At 32.9% G+C, this 18,830-nt stretch overlaps 1 protein-coding gene across 2 annotated transcripts in view; it reads left to right on the top strand.

Annotated features, from left to right (window-relative positions):
• The window catches only part of Lmbrd2 (LMBR1 domain containing 2), a 51,016-nt gene that overhangs the window by 15,887 nt on the left and 16,299 nt on the right, over positions 1-18,830 (top strand). The window contains exons 4-13 of one of the 2 annotated variants that reach the window (XM_071612662.1): positions 343-438; positions 2,984-3,151; positions 4,271-4,481; positions 11,329-11,403; positions 12,738-12,851; positions 13,300-13,483; positions 14,835-15,016; positions 15,553-15,686; positions 17,229-17,334; positions 18,002-18,099. In XM_071612662.1, the coding sequence (XP_071468763.1) occupies positions 343-438; positions 2,984-3,151; positions 4,271-4,481; positions 11,329-11,403; positions 12,738-12,851; positions 13,300-13,483; positions 14,835-15,016; positions 15,553-15,686; positions 17,229-17,334; positions 18,002-18,099 (1,368 nt within the window). The remainder of the gene's footprint in view (positions 1-342; positions 439-2,983; positions 3,152-4,270; positions 4,482-11,328; positions 11,404-12,737; positions 12,852-13,299; positions 13,484-14,834; positions 15,017-15,552; positions 15,687-17,228; positions 17,335-18,001; positions 18,100-18,830) is intronic. The other variant, XM_071612663.1, reaches the window with a different exon arrangement.

Genomic DNA, 18,830 nt, shown 5'->3' with positions numbered 1-18,830 from the left:
TGGGGTTGTAGTTCAGTGGTAGAGCGCTTGCATCGCACGTGTGAGGCCCTGCGTTTGATTCCCAGCACCACATAAAAATAAAATAAATAAAAAATAAAGATATTAAAAAAATACAATGCAAGTTGAAAACTATAATCATTCCTTTTTAGAACAAACTGTTTTGTATCATGTACATTTTTTCTGTTTGACAGCTTTGAATTTTAAGTTTTTTTCCTGAAATTTTATGAAAATCAGTAATTATTAACCTGATGTAAATGAACTTTGCCACACACAAATTATTTATATAATTCATTTAACTTAAAATTGTTTGTGATTAATTGGCTTTAAATTGTTATTAAACAGCCAACATCCATGTTTTAAGCCATGGAGTTACATTCCTGATGGAATCATGCCAATTTTCTGGAGGGTAGTATATTGGACATCACAATTTTTAACATGGTAAGTGACAGTGATGGACAAAATTTTTAAAAATTTGGCCAAAGTAAACCAAAAAATGTGATTATTTCTCAGTGAACCCTCATATTTTGCAATTTATTCATATGTTACATATTGTTTCTCTTAACTCTGTATCTTCTTTCTGCCAGCTCATGTCTCTTTTATCTTAAAAAAAAAAAATGAAACAAAAAAGAAGAAAAGGGAAACAGACCAAAAATATAGAGAATAGAAAAAAGTTTTCCTTTTTTCTATTTCACTGTTTCCCTGCAGTTATTGCCTTCTCTTGTGACCCTCAATCTAGTCTTCTTCTAACCCATTATTACATGAAACTACTCTTGCTAAGGTCATCATTATTCTCTGACTTTCTGTCTCTTTATCCCAACCCTCTGAATTTTCTTCAGGGGAATTTCCTTCATATTAGTCTTCCCTAAAATTTTATGTTTGGTCATCTTATCTGACTCTTCCTTCATGGCTTTGAATTGTAGCCATGGTTTCATGTATCCAGAATCTTGCTTTCTCCCCATTATAACTTTGTCCTTCTGCTATGCACTAATCTCAAACTCACTCCCTACTGAATATCTCAAGATATTCTGGAGGCAACCAAACTCAAATGGGAGGTGGTGAACATTACAAAAGACAAATTGCATAGCAGAATAGAGTAGTGCCCCAATAAATTCATGCTTGTTAACCAGCTGGGCCCTCAGTGTTACCAGAATTTCCTTCTTTGCTTCATTAATCTGTTTGCCTATTCTGTACATCAAATATTTCCAGTCACTCCAAACTTCTGTCCTCTTAGTTGCTGTCTTCTACTCATTCCCTAAAAGTCACACTTACTCTTAGCATAGGACTTTACTTTCTGTCAACCTCACAGTGAAAATAGAAGTCATCAGATGGCAGTTCTTTTAGCTTCTCACTAACAAACTTTCTTTCAAGGACAGAAGAGTCATTCTTGTTAAGCTAACCCCTCTCGTTAAATTGTGGACTCACCCCATTCACCTCTTGTTACCTATTTATAATTTCCAGTTTTGGCACAACAAGCAAAAAGTCTTTCACCTCGAATCCCTTTCCAGTCTCCACCTTGTTGATCTTATCATGACTAAAATTTTTGGAGACTTTTTAAAAAATTTAAGTGTAAACTTATACTGAAAAAAATGCATATTCTGTTTAGTTTGACTTTTTTTCAAAATGAATGCATCTATACACCAACACTCAGATAATGGTGATTCAGGACATGAACAATGCCCCAAGATGCCTCTCTCATGTTACCCCAGTCATCCACTAACCATAGAGGTCACCACGATTCTTAAAAAAAAAAAAAAAAAAAATATATATATATATATATATATATATATATATATATAGTGCTGAGAATCAAATCCAGTGCCTCACACATGCTAGGCAAGTGCCCTGCCACTGAGCCACAACCCCAGCCCCATAACCATTATTCTGTCTTGCATCACCATAGATTAGCTTTGCCTGTTTGTGAACCTTATAAACATTAGTTGTATGGTATGGATATTTTTGCATTTCTTTTTTGCTTACATATTTGGAAGATTCATCTACATTACATTGTATGTATTAGTGTTCTGTTCTTTTTAATTTCTATAAAATATTTCATTTTATGTACATACCATGGTTTATCTTACTTAGCCAAACTTCTTAAATGAACTATCATTTGACATCTCCATTTATTCATTATTTAGTTATTCCTCAACCCGTGTACCCATTTTTTTACACCCAAGCCTCCACTCACACATAGAGGTCATCAGTTTACTGGACCTCTTGGCAGCATTTTATTCTATTGTTTTATGTTTCCACTTTCAAATACTTCCTTCTCTGGTTTTTGTTTAACTTGCTCCTTGAATTTTTTCCTTGACCCTCTATTGTTCTATCTCAGTCTCCTCTGATTTCTTCCCCTTTTTCTTTACTTCTTCCTTAAAAGTTGACATTTCTAAGTACTCTCTTCTGAACTCTAAAGTTGGATAGCCAACTACTTCCTCCTCTTGAAGTCTCCCTTGGATATCTTTAGGTACTTTAGAATCAGTAGGTTGACAACCAGTCTTTTCCTCTTCTGCTTCTTATTACTTCTACCCTTGCCACTCCCAGTTAGTTCTGGTTTTGTTTCCTCTCCATCCATTGTCCTTGGTGAAGTCATAGAAAATTTAAATTTGATCATACCTTTCTTACTATTAAAGAAAATGTTTCTCATTCTTTGGGTAGAGTCCAAACTCTGCATAAAGGCTTTAAAGGTCTGTTTTTAGACTCATCTGAAGTCATTTAACACTTTTGTATTTTTTGCTGGTCATTGTGGCCTCCTTTTCTCCTAGGAAGTGCTCTTTCTTGCCTTAGGGCATTTGCTTTCTGTCAAGTTTAATATTACAAAAATAAACAGTCACCTAATAATGTTTATTCAGTATTAACATGTAATACTCATAACTGTATTTATTACTGAGAATTGCATATTAAATTTGAGATTTATGTATTGTGTTTTGAAATTATATCGATATATAATTGTTTTGTTTTTTATTATATTTTTCCCCCCATCTAGGATTCTCTTACCTTTCATGCAGTCATATGCAAGATCTGGAGGGTTTTCTATCACTGGAAAAATAAAAACTGCACTGATTGAGAATGCAATCTATTATGGCACCTATTTGCTGATTTTTGGAGCATTTTTAATTTATGTAGCTGTAAACCCACGTTTACATTTAGAATGGTAAGAAAAGTAGTGTTCTTAACGTTCTGTGAATGTTTGCACTTTTAAAAATCAATTTTTATCTCATATATACAGGTCATTTCTCAAGAAATATTCCAAAAATTTTTTTTATTAATTTCCCCCCAAAGAATATTTGAATAATCTCTATTACTAAGAAAGAAAATGTGGAATAGCATCTTTAAATGTAACCAGTAAGTGGTAGATTAATGCTTTGACTAATAGCTATATATTAAAAGTAATAACATTGTTTTTATTTTTTGGTACTGTGGATTGAATCCAGAGGTGCTTTAATACTGAATTATATCCCCAGAACATTTTAGTTTTCATTTTGAGACAGGGTCTTACTAAGTTGCTTAGGGCTTCACTAATTTTCTGAGCTGGCCTTGAACTTGTGATCCATTTGTTTCAGCCTCCCAAGTCTCTGGGACTACAGCATGAATCACTGTGCCCACCTAATAACATTATTTTTCGATAGGACTTCAAATTTTATAAATGAACAAATAGCTGGTTTTTTTTTCCTCACCAGAACTTGTAAATATTTGTATCTTTTGTTTTAATTGTAGTTTAAGAGCATATTTGTCCTTAAAGGTATTTTAGATTTAGATATTTCAATGAAATTGAAATCTATTTTGTTTTTATGATGGGTAATGTATGCAAAAAGCCAGGTCTGAAAATTTAGGAATAGAGTAGTAGTGATAAGTGTCACTGTTATGTTCCTGGGATTTGTGTAGATTGGCTTTGACACAAGTTAATTTGAAATTTTTTCAGCCTTCTCTTGGGTAGTATTAAATAAGAAAGTACCTGGTGAAAAGTATGTTTGTTTGCGAAAATATGTACACATTTTTTTTTGCCATGAATTATCGTGGGTTCTAATTTTGATTATAATTGAAACAGTATTTCTTATGTTAAAGTCCATTTTTATAGTTGTTTTATCTTTCCATTAAAATATACTTATTTGCTGTGAGTGAAAAAAATAACAGGATTTGAAGGTATATATATAAAAATAATTTTTCCATCTTTTAGGACAGTTTTCTCAAAAAGCATTTAATACTAGTTAGTTTTACTTTGCATTTTTGTAGGAAGATGTATTTATTATAGCTTTATTATTCTCTTTCTCAGGAACCAACTTCAGACAATTGGAATAGCTGCTGCCAATACATGGGGTCTGTTTCTTCTTGTGTTGTTGTTGGGGTATGGCTTGGTGGAAATTCCTCGGTCATATTGGAATGGAGCTAAAAGGGGTTATCTACTTATGAAAACTTATTTCAAGGCAGCCAAACTGATGACAGAGAAAGCAGATGCAGAAGAGAATTTGGAAGATGTTATGGAGGTAAGCATTTTTAAATCTCACAAAAGCAACTTTTCACAAGTATTATGTAACTCCTTTTGGTCACCAAAATTTTTGATTGTTGGTAGCACATGAATGGGCTTCAAAATGCAAATTTGATGATGTCTCTATCAGAATAACTTCTTATTTCATTTAGTGCTAGAGATCAAACCTAGGACCTTACACATGCTAAAGCAAGCAATCTTTTGAGGTGTCATCTTCTTCTGACAAATGTCTGGGAAATTATGTTCAGTAGTATAAGGCTATGCCTGTTGTATTGGGGTACTTTCAATAGTGCCTTCTTTTATGCTCAGAAATTTCCCAGATTAGACAATAAGTTATATGGTTACTCTAAAATAGTGGAAATGAAAATAGTGATCAGAGGACATTAGTTCCTGAAAGTTTAACCAAAGGCAATCCCACCATGTGGGAAACTGAGAATAATTTGCATGAAAGTTTGTTTCAGCAAGTTTTGTTCCTTATCTGTAATCTTAATTAGGCAATTCATTGTATTCACTTGTAAAATGCAAATTACTTGAACCAACTTCACCTTATTCAAAGTATAATTTGAAAGTCATTACTTTTAGGAATGTACACAAAAATATATAACAAATTATAAAAATTTGCTGTGTTAAATAATAACTTGGTCATGAATTTAAAAGAGGTATTGTAGACATTTTTTTCTCCCAGAAGAAAACATGCCACTTTGGTGATGTTAGTTGCCAATTTAAAACCTCATGTAGAAAGCCTTTCATTCATAAAAGGAGTTAGCATTAACTCCTAAAGTTCTAATATGGCCTACAAAAAATTAATTTGGCCCATGTTTAGCTCTCCAGCCTTATCCCAATCCCCCATCTTCCTTACTCTGGTCACTTTGGTTACTCAGACTTGCTAATAATGAAACAGTAAACAATTCTTTAGACTTAATATTTATGTAACACTCAACTTTGGTTCCTTAAACTTAATAATGATAATAATAACAAACAGGAAAGACAGTAGAATGAATCAGACATACTTTCCTCTGTTCATATATGAATATACCACTAGTAAAACTGCACATCAATACAACCTCAAGAAAACAGTTTTAGACTTACTGTTTGCCTAAGTCTTTCTAAATACTTGACATATATTAATATACAATTAGCCCTGAACAATGGAAGAGGTTAAGGGCATTGATCCCATGTAATAAAAAATCCACATAACTTTTGACTCCTCAAAAACTTAACTACTGCTATGCATGTGGTACACACCTGTAATCCCAGTGGCTGGGGAGGCTAAGGCAGGAGGATCCCAAGTTCAAAGCCAGCCTTGGTAACTTAGGGAGGCCCTAAGCAATTTAGTGAGACACTGTCTCTAAATAAAATATAAAAAAGGCTATGGATGTGGCTCGGTGATTTAAGTACCTCTTGGTTCAATCCCTGCTACTAAAAAAAAAAAAAAACAAAACAAAAAACCTTAATTACTAGTAGCCTGTTGTTGACCTAAACTCTTACTAATCACATAAATAATTGATTAACACAAATTTATATGTGTGTCATATATGGTGAAATATACACTAGAACCAATGAGAGACCTTTTTTTACTGAGATATGCAATTTACTGAGAAGAGGAACTGAACAGGGCTACAGGGTTTTAAGTGGATATTCACAACACTTAAGCTCACCTCAACAGCAACAAGAGGTGGTTACGAAATGTATTACAGTCATATATACTACAGTTAATTTTAAGCAATTATGACTTAATACTGTATCTTTACATTTTTAACGTTTTTCATGACTACAAATGGTGCTATGTATGGTCTGTAAGTGTGTGTACATTTGGATGAATTTTGACTTTTTAGAATAAATTTGTATATATTTTATGGTAGTAAATGATAATAGACTATCCTATGTACATTTAATGCATTCATAACAGAACTAACTTTAAAAAATATTTTTTACAATATTTCTAGGCTATGTGGTTCATCTGTGGGTTTTTATTTATTTACTTTTTTTAAGGAGGCGGGGGAATTTATTTATTTATTTATTTATTTATTTTTATGTGGTGCTGAGAATCAAACCCGGGTCCCGCCCATGCTAAGCGAGCACTCTATCACTGAGCCACAATCCCAGCCCTCTGGGTTTTTTTAATTGTTACAAACCTCCAAAAATAAAAAATCTGCATACAAGTGGATCTGAGCAGTTTCAAGGGTCAACTGTATTTAATTAAAACAATAGCTGTAACAGAGTTTATTTTTAATTCCCATTTTATGAAAATTATGCACAGAGAGGTTAAATAACTTTCCTATATATCACACAGCTAGTAAGTGGTAGAACCAGAAATTCTAACTTTAGCTTGTGCTATAATAAAGACTAGCACACTTTTTTCTGTAAAGGCCGGATGGTAAATATTTTAGGCAGTGTGTGCCAAATGGTCTCCTGTTTTAACTACTGTCTTTGTAGCATGAAAGCAGCCATAGACAATACATAAATGAATGAGCATTCATGTCTTCCAGTATAAGAACAAATAGTGGACTGGATTTGATCTGATCGGATGACCCCTATCTCTTAATCATTACATTTATTACCTCTCTTTTCTGTCTTTAAGCATGCTTTTCCCACACTCTTGAAATATTCTTGACCTTCTTCAACTAATTTCTTGCTTCATTTTCAGGTCTTAACATAAATGAGAATTCTTCGGGGAAGCCTTCTGTATTAGCATCCTAGGACTGCAATAACAAAAGTACTACAAACTAGGTAGCTTAAATGACAGAAATTTATTGTCTCACAGTTCTAGAGGGTGAAAGTCAAGATCGACACATTGGCAAGTTTGGTTTTTTCTGAAGGCTGTCAGGAAAATCTGCGTCACACCTGCCTTCTAGTTTCTGGCTTGCTTGTAGTCTTTGGTATCCCTTGGATTTTAGATCTCTGCCTTCATCTTTACATGGTGTTCTCCTTGTGTGTCTCTGTGTTCAAGTTCCCCTTTTTATAGATACCAGTTATGAGGGATTAGGGCCCACTATACTCCAGTATGGCCTTGTCTTAATTTAGCTAATTTTATCTGCAACAACCCTATTTCTAATAAGACCACATACTGAGGTACTGGGGATTAGGGCTTTAACATATGAATTGTTAGAAGATACAATTCAATCCCTAGTGCTTTTTCTATTCCCCAGACTCTTAGACCCTCAGCAACCATTTTTTAAGTGAATGAATAAATGAACAAATGAAAGTATACTGTGGAAAATTTTATGTTGACTTTTCACATTTATTCTCTATAAAATGTAAGAACTGTAAGCAAACGTTGATTCAAAAAGTGGGAATAAATATCTAAATATTTGAATATATTTCCTCAAGTCTATGATGAATGTTATCACATTTTTCAAAGAAGATAATTTACATTTAATAATTTTATGTTTACATTTTGATATACCTGAAAATTTGAAACTGAAGGAAAATTCGAGATATTTGAAAATTTATATTTGATAATATACTGAATGAAATAGATGTTGTTATTAGGTAGGAGTACTTAGAAATAAGGTGTGGAAAATGAAGAAAAAAACATTGGTGCCTTCAATGCTACTTTAGTATTCAGAGGTTTAAAGTGGGGGGATTTAAAAAATTTTAGATAAGAGAAAAATTTCCATATGAATAAGAAACACCTCTTTTCTTAATGGATTATAATAGCAGCTGTTTCACATAGATAGCAGAAGCCTTCTCCCTTACCTGTAAAAAAAAAAATGGTTTGAATGTGATTTCATTTGCCCATATACAAGTACTTATTGTCTTTCTGCCATAAGAAGTGCTATGTAGAACTGACAGAATATTAACTGTCTAGAGTGGAAAACTGTATCCTCCCATATAATGTATGGTAAATCTGATGTGAATGATACAAAGAAAATGCTCTAATATGGAGAGCTTTCTTATCTGAATAGTAATCAGAGGAGATATAGTATGACCTGGTGTGACCTGGGTCTTTAAGGATGAATAGAATTTTGATAGCTAAAAGCATTCCAGTTAAATATCAGAATATTTTAAACCAAATCAAAGTGAACATAGAGTTTATCTTCAAAAGATAAAGTCATAGTTGGGCCTTGAATGCCAAATGGAAAAGTCCAGAATGTATTTTGAAAATAATAAGGAAGCTGGACATGGTGACACGTGCCTATAATCCTAACAGTTCAGGAGGCTAAGGCAGGAGGACCTCCAGTTCAGAGCCAGCCTCAGCAAAAGCAAGGCTCTAAGCAACTGAGTGAGACCCTATCTCTAAATAAAATACAAAATAAGGCTAGGGATGTGGTTCAGTGGTCAAGCACCCCTGAGTTCAATCCCCAGTACCACCCCCCTCCAAAAAAAGAAAGTAATAAGTAACCAATCAATGATACTTTCCAAGCAGGGAAAAGATTCTTAGATATCCACATAATCCCCAAATGCAGTTTTATCAAAACTACTTTGGTATATTTAAAATATGCATCTCTTTGGAATTTAAAGGTAAAATATTTTATATAGAATATACAGTCAGATTGTGTAGTTCATTTTTCAAAGTAGGATAAAATTGTGCTCAATTACAAACTTTAAGGCAGTTTAATAATAGACAATTAAAATGTAATAATGTTTCAAGGGGACATTTTAAAAACTCAAGTTTGTTCTTGTCACTCTTGCATTTGGGCCTCACACATTTACCTCAAAATAAATTGTTATTAATGCCTTTTAGGAGCACTTTGATTTTCTTCTTCGGCCTAGTGAAGTGCTAGTCAGGACTTTACTCTTCTTTTCTCTGTAGTCATGCTGGTTTTATGTTTGTTTGTTTATTTGTTTTTTTCCTGTCTAAAATGATTTGTTCACTTCTACCTGGAGACCTTCGTATTTGCTGTCCTTGTTCTTCTATTTGGAATATTCTTGCCCCTCCTTTTAATTGACTAACTTCTACATATTTTGTTTTATCTAATTTTAAATGAAGTACGGCTGTCTAGTTAGGCCTCAGTAGCCACACTGAAATCATATGCAACTTTATTTTAGTTTACTTTATTTATTTTATTTGTGGTACTGTGGGTCAAACCCATGGCCTGTGCTAGCCAAGAAGAGTTCTACCTCTGAGCTACAACCTGAGCCTGTATTTCACTTTAACTTATCAGTGTATCAGAAAGCCTCCTACAAGAGATTATACCCCCTCAGAGGATTTTACTTTTTTTTTTGTTTTACAGCAGTTTCCACATCATTTCTACTTGACTAATGTCTGCTTTCTTCATTAAGCTAAGTTCCTTGACAGGAGCAGTGTCTGTTGGTATAGATTATTCCTAGAGTATGCATATACTAAATTTTGACGGACAGTGCCAGGTAACCCTCCAAATAGATTATATCACTTTTTACTGCATATGGAGGGCCTGTTTCTTTACACTCTTATGTCACTACATAATGTCAAGTTTTTTAATTCTGCAGGAAAGCTCTTTTTTAAAAATTATTATTTGTTTATAGTAAGCTTGAACATTATAATTGCAATTATAAACCAATTGTATTTCTTCTGTATTCTTATTTTTTCTATTTAGTAATAAGAGCTATTCATATATTAAGGATGGTGATTCTTTGTCATATAAATTAAATATTTTTTCATAACTTTTTCTGCCTCTAGTTCTCTATCCCTTGAAGCCCTTCTCTGCCTTATAGTCCCAATGTTCTTTTTTTTTAATTTTTTTTAGTTGTTGATGGACCTTTATTTTATTCATTTATTTATATGTGGTACTGAGAATTGAACCCAGTGCCTCACACATGTGAGACAAGCATTTTACCACTGAGCCACAATCCTAGCCACCAGTATTCTTTTTAACATCCTGCTCAGTTCCCTCTTAACTTCCAGATTGTGATATGGAGTTTCTTCTGCCTGAAATAGTGGTTCCAACTCTTGTTTTTATTTCATGAATATTATTGAATATTTCTTAGGAACTACTAGTTCATAATTGTTTTTAGTAAGCTTGAATATCTTTTAGACATTTATGGATCAATTGTATTTCTTCTGTATTCTCATTTTTTGTGTATCTGCCTGGACACAGTGACATATGCCTAAAATCCTAGTGACTCAGGAAACTGAGTCAGAAGGCTAGCAAGTTCAAGCCAGCAAGACCCTGTCTTAAAATTAAAAAATAAAAGGGCTAGGGATGTAGCTCAGTAGCAGACCAACCCTGGGATTTCAATTCCCAGTACGGTTATGAAAAAAAAGAAAATCCTCTTCCTAACTCTTTTTATGCTTTTCATTAAATTACCTATTTAATTATCTTACCACTACATTATAATTTGAGTCAAAGATTGACAATGCAATGTCTTCCAACCTTGCTATTCTGTATGTATTATGGTCACCTTATAGCCACCACAGTGCTGACATGGGGTGATCTTAATAAACAAGTATGAGATGAATCAATCAATTGTGGCTGCTCTGGAGCATTCTCCTATTGGAAACATCAGGTGCTTTGTGACATGTATAGTCTTTTTCTTTGGTTTCTTCACTGTATTTTAGATAAATGAAATGATTCATCTTGATGAGTACGATGGAGTAATACAGTCCTGTTCTTAGGATCAGTTTATCAGATCCTTTGTGAACATTTTAAATAATGTTTAATCATCTTTGTATATTAAGTAAGCAAATGATAAGGGAATAAATCTAGAAAGTAATAAAAAATGAGTGAATGGATACAATTCAGTTGCCTTATACTTTTGCATGTCTTTTTAAGAACTCTTATTCAGTAAAAAAACAAAACAAACAAAAAACTGTGTAATGCTAAGTAATTTGAGTTGAAATTAAACTTGTAAAGTTTTAGTAAGCTTGAAATGTCTCACCTCTAGAAATGGAAATATTCTTATTCCTCTTGTTCTTGTTATAGGAGGTTCGTAAAGTGAATGAAAGCATCAAGTATAACCACCCATTGAGAAAATGTGTTGATACAATACTTAAAAAGGTAATTTTAAAATATATAATTACATAATATATAAATTAATATGTAATAACAACAAAAGCATCATAAAAGTATAAAAATGTCTATGGTTCAGGTCTTCCCAGTGCATTTTCATGGAAATATTAACCATAAACCAGTAGTAATTTGTACATAGACTTTTTACTCTTGTTATTATAAGTTTAATGTTAATTATTGACAATATTTTCTACTAAAACATGAAGATAGAGTTAATATTGAGTTATGTAAAATAATTGCTATGACACAGTGTTGGAGATAAACCTTTAAGGTGCCATTGTATATAAGCACTGAAGGCATTTCTTTTATAAGAAAATAAACTGGGGCTGGGGTTGTGGCTCAGGAGTAGAGCACTCACCTAGCTTGTGCAAGGCCCTGGATTTGATCCTCAGCACCACATAAAAATAAATAAATAAAATAAGTGTATTGTGTCAACTACAACTAAAAAATAAACATTAAAAAAAAAGAAAAGAAACTAACGTCTATAATTTCTTGCAACTAGCTTTCTAAATGTCATTTTACAATATAATCAATCACGAAATAACTGACATTATGAAGTATATAGTATGTATTTAATAAGAAACCATATAATTAAGGTTTTGATGCGGTGGTATTGAGTTACAGGTATTCATATACTTCCAAACACAGTTCTTTGTGGTTCCCCAGTTGTCTTTTATGCAGCCTGAGAACCACTGAAATATGTCTTTTCCTATTGTACTGATTGTTAGCTAGTGTTACTTTGGCTATTTTAGTCATAGGGATAAATTTTCTGACCATTTTTCTTGTAATTGTAAGTTTTTGAGACCTATTTAGAGAGGTTAACTAACTTGCCCAAATTCATATAGGTAATAAGTGACCAGTAGTATGGCAGATACCCCAGATCCTACATGTGTTTCTCTATATTGTGCCTTTCAAAACTTCAGCACCTTGGATTTCTTGTAATGTTTTTCATGATTTAGCTAGAAAAATAATTGACATTTTTTTCAGATGCTTATTTAGCATACACCTTTCAAATACTATTTGCTTCATGTAGGTAAACTTACCTACAATTAAGGTAAGTTTGCCTCTACCATTGTCTCGACCATTCCCCAGCTAGTATATCTGAGATAAAGATTAATGTTAATAGAGGTGAGAAGAAGCTGAACACATTTTTTAAAACATTTTTTAAAAAAGGTGAGCAAGTGAAAATCTATTCAGAGATTCCAATAAAGGAAGAAAATGTTTTCAAGAAAATTAAAGATGCCCAAGAATGAAAGATTTTTTAATAAAAATAAATTTTCATCTTTTATAATTAATATTTTAAAAATCTGTTTTCTTTTTAGTGTCCTACAGAGTATCAGGAAAAAATGGGTAGGAACATGGATGATTATGAAGATTTTGATGAAAAGCGTAATACCTATCCAAGTGAAAAGAGTCTGGTAAAATTACATAAACAGGTAACTTAAATAATTAATTCTCTTTCAGTTAGATTTGCAATTATAAATCAACTAGATTTATAATTATTGCACACAAAAAATAAATTTTGATTGAATTCATATCTAAAATTTCTTTCCATACTATACATATCATTGTTCTTTGAAATGTGTTAACTTTGTGCTTCCAGACAGTGGTACCCTGGGCAATTGAGGAATAAGGATTAGAACTGTTACAGTCTATGGAACTATCATATCATTAAAAAAAAAAAAATTCTTGACCCTACATAGTAAATACCACTAGTATGTTCATGTTGTGACCAAAATAAAATAAAATAAATAAAAATTAAAAATGCTCACTAGCATTTTTAGCATCATAGCAAGAAGTACCATGTCACTTTGTCCTCTTATTGGTGATCATTAGGTTGACACACTGTTCTCTCAGACACATTCACCCCCTTATCTTTTTTAGGTGATTTATTCAGTTCAGAGGCACCGTCGAACTCAAGTACAATGGCAGATTCTCTTGGAACAGGCATTTTATCTAGAAGATGTAGCAAAAAATGAAACTAGTGCAACTCATCAGTTTGTTCACACCTTTCAATCACCAGAGCCTGAAAATCGATTTATCCAGTATTTTTATAATCCTACAGTTGGTATGGAATTTCATATAAATTTCAAAGTTTAGTAGTATTTTTTCTACAGGAAAAAGTGCATATTTTCTCAGTGCAAAGCTGAATTTTACTTGTATTATTTAGTTTATACCATGTGGTAATATGGGGTAACTATTTTACTTGTAAAAATATATTATCTGAGCTGGGGTTGTAGCTCAGTGATAGAGCACTTGCCTAGCATGTGTGAGGCACTGGGTTTGATTCTCAGCACTGAATATAATAAATAAAGTCCATTGACAACTAAAAAAATACTAAAAAAAAAATTTATCATATCCATTAGTTTCCAGTGTTACTTCAAAAATGATTAAATTCTAAAATGTATTACAAAAATATATGTAATATCTCAAGCATATTATATATAATATATATTTAAACTAATTATAATTTTAAGCAACTATAAATCACCAGCTTGAGTCATATTGACATACTACTAAAATATCCCCTAAGAAATCCTCTTTGCTTATTTACATTCTAGTATTTTTTTTTAAAGAGAGAGAGAGAGAGAGTGAGAGAGAATTTTTTAATATTTATTTTTTAATTTTCGGCGGGCACAACATCTTTGTTTGTATGTGGTACTGAGGATCGAACGCGGGCCGCACACATGCCAGGCGAGCATGCTACCGCTTGAGCCACATCCCCAGCCCCCTACATTCTAGTCTTATTTATGAAGACTAGAGAAAAATTAGAAATGCCCAAGAATGAAAGATTTTTTAATAAAAATAACTTTTATAATTAAAGTTTTCAAAATCTGTTTTCTTTTTTAAATATTTTTTTTTTTAGTTTAGGCCTTTATTTTATTCATTTATTTATATGTGGTGCTGAGAATCGAACCCAGTGCCTCACATATGTCAGGCAAGTGCTCTACCACTGAGCCACAACTCTAGCCCCTGTTTTTTTTTCAGTGCCCTCCAGAGTATTGGGAAAAAATTAGTAGGAGCATTTATCCTACCATAAAGTCTCCTTTAATCTTTAATGTTTTTAGTCTTTGTGTTTTATAACTGAGGTGTTTGTGGAAAGTACAGGCCAGCTGTTTATTCAATGTCCCTGAATTTGAGTTTGATATGTCTCATGATTAGATGTAGGTTATGCATTTTGAGCAGAAATACCATAGCAAAGATAACATGCTCTTCTTAGTGCATCATAGCAAGAAGCACCATGTCACTTTGTCCCCTTACTGGTGATCATTTGGTCAGGGTATGTCTGCAAGATCCATCCACTGTAAAATTGCTATTTTTCTTTTTATAATTATCTTGTTGGGAGAGATTGTGAAATATTGTCAATACCCTTTTACTCCTCTAGTTTTCCTAATTGTATTTTTTCTTTAATTTTCCAGAATGGTACTGGGAATGTCTTTTGCGACCATGGTTTTACAGGATACTTGCTGTGGTTTTGTCTATCTTTTCTGTGATTGTTGTGTGGTCAGAGTGCACATTCTTTAGCACAACTCCTGTCTTATCCCTCTTTGCAGTCTTCATACAGCTGGCAGAAAGAACTTACAATTATATTTATATTGAGGTCAGTTTATTTAATATCTGTCATAAAATACATGTCTGTTCTTAGCATAATCCTTAACTGTTGTATCTTTTCTCATACGTTTCTTCCAGTAATAATAAAACCAGTGAAGTTTCCCACAATGTTATTAGTCATACTTCCAAAAATGAACTTCTTCAATTTACCCAGAGTATAAGACACTAAGAGCTGTATTTGAGGAGAGCTAGTGAAAAATTGTTTTATGAGAATACTTTGATCCACTTTATGCCAATGAAGCTACATAACTTATAATCTTCATGTGAAGAGTTGCCAAGGGAATGGGAAAACAGGCTCACTTCAGGAGGTAGATTTGAAATTTATGGGTCTAGGATGTTGAACTGGTTGAAATGTAGATTATTTTTAAATAATTTCATTTTCTTAGGTGATTTTTAAAAACTACTTTATTGTATTTTAATTTTAGGACATCAATAAGTATTAGGAAATGAACGGTAATGCTTATTATAGTATATAAAATAATAAAGTCCGTTAGTCTTAAACTGTTCTGTTTTTGTTTTTTTCAGATTGCTTGCTTTCTGTCTATCTTCTTCCTAAGTATCTGTGTTTATTCTACTGTATTTAGGATTCGTGTATTTAACTATTATTACTTGGCTTCACATCACCAGACTGATGCTTACAGTCTTCTTTTCAGTGGCATGTAAGTTGGATTGAGTTTAGAAATAAGAGAAATATATCCATTGCATGCATTATAATGGACCTCTCTTTTATTGTTTTTTTATGAATGTTGCATGTATTTCTATGATATGATTGATAAGGCTTTAAGTATTGAATAATGTTTGTTGATTCACAGATAAATCCTCCTTGAGGTTTAAGGTTAAACTAGGTGTGTTAGTCAGCTTGTCATTGCTGTGATCAAGATTTGTGACAAGAACAACTTAGAGAAGGAAAAGTTTATTTTGGGCTCATAGTTTCAGAAGTCTCAGTCATCTCTGTTCATGGTCAGCAGACTCCAATTCTGTGGGCCTGAAGTGAGGCAGAACATCATGCTGTGAGGTCATGGAGGAGGAAAACTATTCTGTTCATGGAAGCTGGGAAACAGAGAGAGAGAGAGAGAGAGAGAGAGAGAGAGAGAGAGAGAGAGAGAAAGCCAAGGACAAAGTATAATCCTCAAGGGCAAGTCCCCAGTGACTTTCTTCCTCCAGATACACCCCACTGTTCACAGTTACCACCAGTAATTCATTTATATTATTAATCCATCAAATGGATTAATCCATTTATTAGGTTTCAGCTCTCATCATCTAATCATTTCATTTCTAGAGCTTTGCAACATGAGCTTTTCAAGGAGCATCTCATATTTAAACCACAATGTTACATATCCTAGATTACAAAGGAGAAGTAAGACATAGTGAGCTTGAATTTACCAATTAGAGATTCAGTATGTAGATAAATAAGTGATAGAAACAATTGAAAGTTTATAAATATTAATTCATACTTAGAGAATATTCACAGAATCAGTGGCCTAAACTGAATTGAAGAATATAAAGAAAACCAACAGGAATAATTTTTCCTGAGGAATTCAGAGTTTAGAGAAATGGCTCTAGGTTGGGCTGGGTTGCACAATCTATTATGTATTTTCAAATCAGTCATTTGAGGCATTTCTAAGGGTGGGGCTCAAAGATGTTCACTCACCACAAAAGAGCTTCCTCATAATACCTCTCTATATTCTCGTTTCTTCTTTCTTCCCACACTCAATTCTCTACATATGAAGTTTTGTAGGGTACTTTTTAAAACTGAACAACCCTTTATACTCACTATACCTGTGAGAATGAACATTTTGATGCAACTTTAGATCTTTTATGTACAGAGTACCATACCCCTTGAGAATGTTACTGTCATTGCCATGCTGTGAGATACATTGCACAGATAGTAGAGTTAAAAGAGGTGCATACAAAGGAACTTCACAAATTATGGGATACCACTGTGACAAGGAGCCTCAGGCTGTAGTTTTGACATGTAGATTTTGATGGTTTTAAGGGGGATATGATTAATAGGATTTTCAGAATGTCTCCCAAGTGACTAAGGGATATTCATGTTAAAAATTCAAAATGTATATGGTGCAAATAAATGAATACTATAGCTATAATGATTTGAAATGTTTTTAGTACATTCAATGTAATATAAAATATCTTTTGCTGCACTGTTTTTTATATTTTCTGGTTTTAAAAAATATTTACTGCAGGTTATTTTGCCGCTTGACTCCTCCTTTATGTCTTAATTTCTTGGGTCTGACCCATATGGATTCATCCATCTCTCACAAGAATACTCAACCAACTGCTTATACATCTGTAAGTATGGCCAGAAAACAGAATTCATTATCTCTATGAGAGATCATTATTGTAAACTTTCTTTTAATGCTGGCAAAAATGTACTATAGCACTTTTAAACTCATTTTTGTGACTGAAAATTTCTCCTGCTGAGTGTGGTAATAGACATTTGTAATCCCAATTACTTGGGAGAAGAGGCAGGAGGATCTCAAGTTCAAGGCTAGCCTGGGCAACTTAGTGAGACCCTGTCTCAAAATAAAAAAGGGCAGGGAATAGAGCCCAGTAGTATACTCCCCACTCCTGGATTTAATCCCTAGTACCATTGGAAAAAAAAAATTGAACTTTTTCTTAACAATGTATATGTGATTACTAATGCTGACTGGATAAAAGTGATTTTGCTTTTCATCATAAAAAAATGGTTTTTTGTACATAAGTTGTCTATCAGAAGGGTATCCAAAGACCTGACCTATAGAATATTAACCTTAATAAGACTATTAAAAACTTAAGAGAAAATTTGGATTAAAAAAACAAAATTTTTAAAAATTTGACCGCTTAGTGTATTGCTTCTATTTTTTGATAAATTCAGTTTATTAATCTGACTATGGTTGTAGGTAAATTTTCTAATGACAAGAAGGAATGAAAAATATAGAACTATGCTGATTTAACTTACTTTTTTCTTGCTCTTCAGATTATGGGTTCCATGAAAGTTTTATCCTTTATTGCAGATGGATTCTATATATATTATCCTATGTTAGTGGTAATTCTCTGCATTGCTACTTATTTTAGGTAAGAAGCTTAACATTACTTTTCTCATATTCATAGTTGTATTGGGTATCTTTTCTTTTTAAAACTTTAAAAAACATTTATTGGTTGGGTTTTAGTTGTTTGCTTTATTTTGGTTTTGGGGGAGCTGGGATAGTTTGAAGGGACTGCTTGAGTGATCAGGTCTGGTTCTTCCTATGAGGACATTTTAAAGAAAAAGGAGGTAGAGTTATTTTACTAGTTATTCAGGCTACACAATGGTAGGGTTAATTACAGAATATTAACTTCTAAATCCTGATCTTTGACACCGACAGCCAGTATAGCTTACAAAACCCTTCAGCTTGTCCAGCTTCTTTCCAATAACATAATTTAGGGCTTTCCAGATAATTATTGCTGGATTTCTAGATTCCTCAGGTCATGGTCAGTGCAAAAGGTCGGGTGAGGAACAATTATAGTCAGGAAAAAAACATAGGGTTATGGAAGAAATTCTCCCTTAGTTTTCTTTTGTGAGATTAGAGAGAAAGGTGGAATCTTGGCTGGAATTCAAAAGGAGTTAATAGACAGTTGTGTGTGACTTCTCATACCCTATCTTATCTGCTTTCATATGTCAGGTATCTGCACCCTATATTGTATGTATTCTGTCTGCCCTCTCTGTGTAAGTGTTCCACAACACACCCAAAATATCACTTTAGCAAAAATGTCTTATTAATGTTAATCAGTTCGATTCTCTAATGAAAACAACATTTGTCTACCTG

The sequence above is a fragment of the Marmota flaviventris genome, chromosome 5 (genome assembly GCF_047511675.1).
Source record: "Marmota flaviventris isolate mMarFla1 chromosome 5, mMarFla1.hap1, whole genome shotgun sequence".
Classification (NCBI taxonomy): Eukaryota; Metazoa; Chordata; class Mammalia; order Rodentia; family Sciuridae; genus Marmota; species Marmota flaviventris.
The sequence above is the reverse complement of the archived record's forward strand: the minus strand, read 5'-3'. Positions and strand labels throughout refer to the sequence as shown.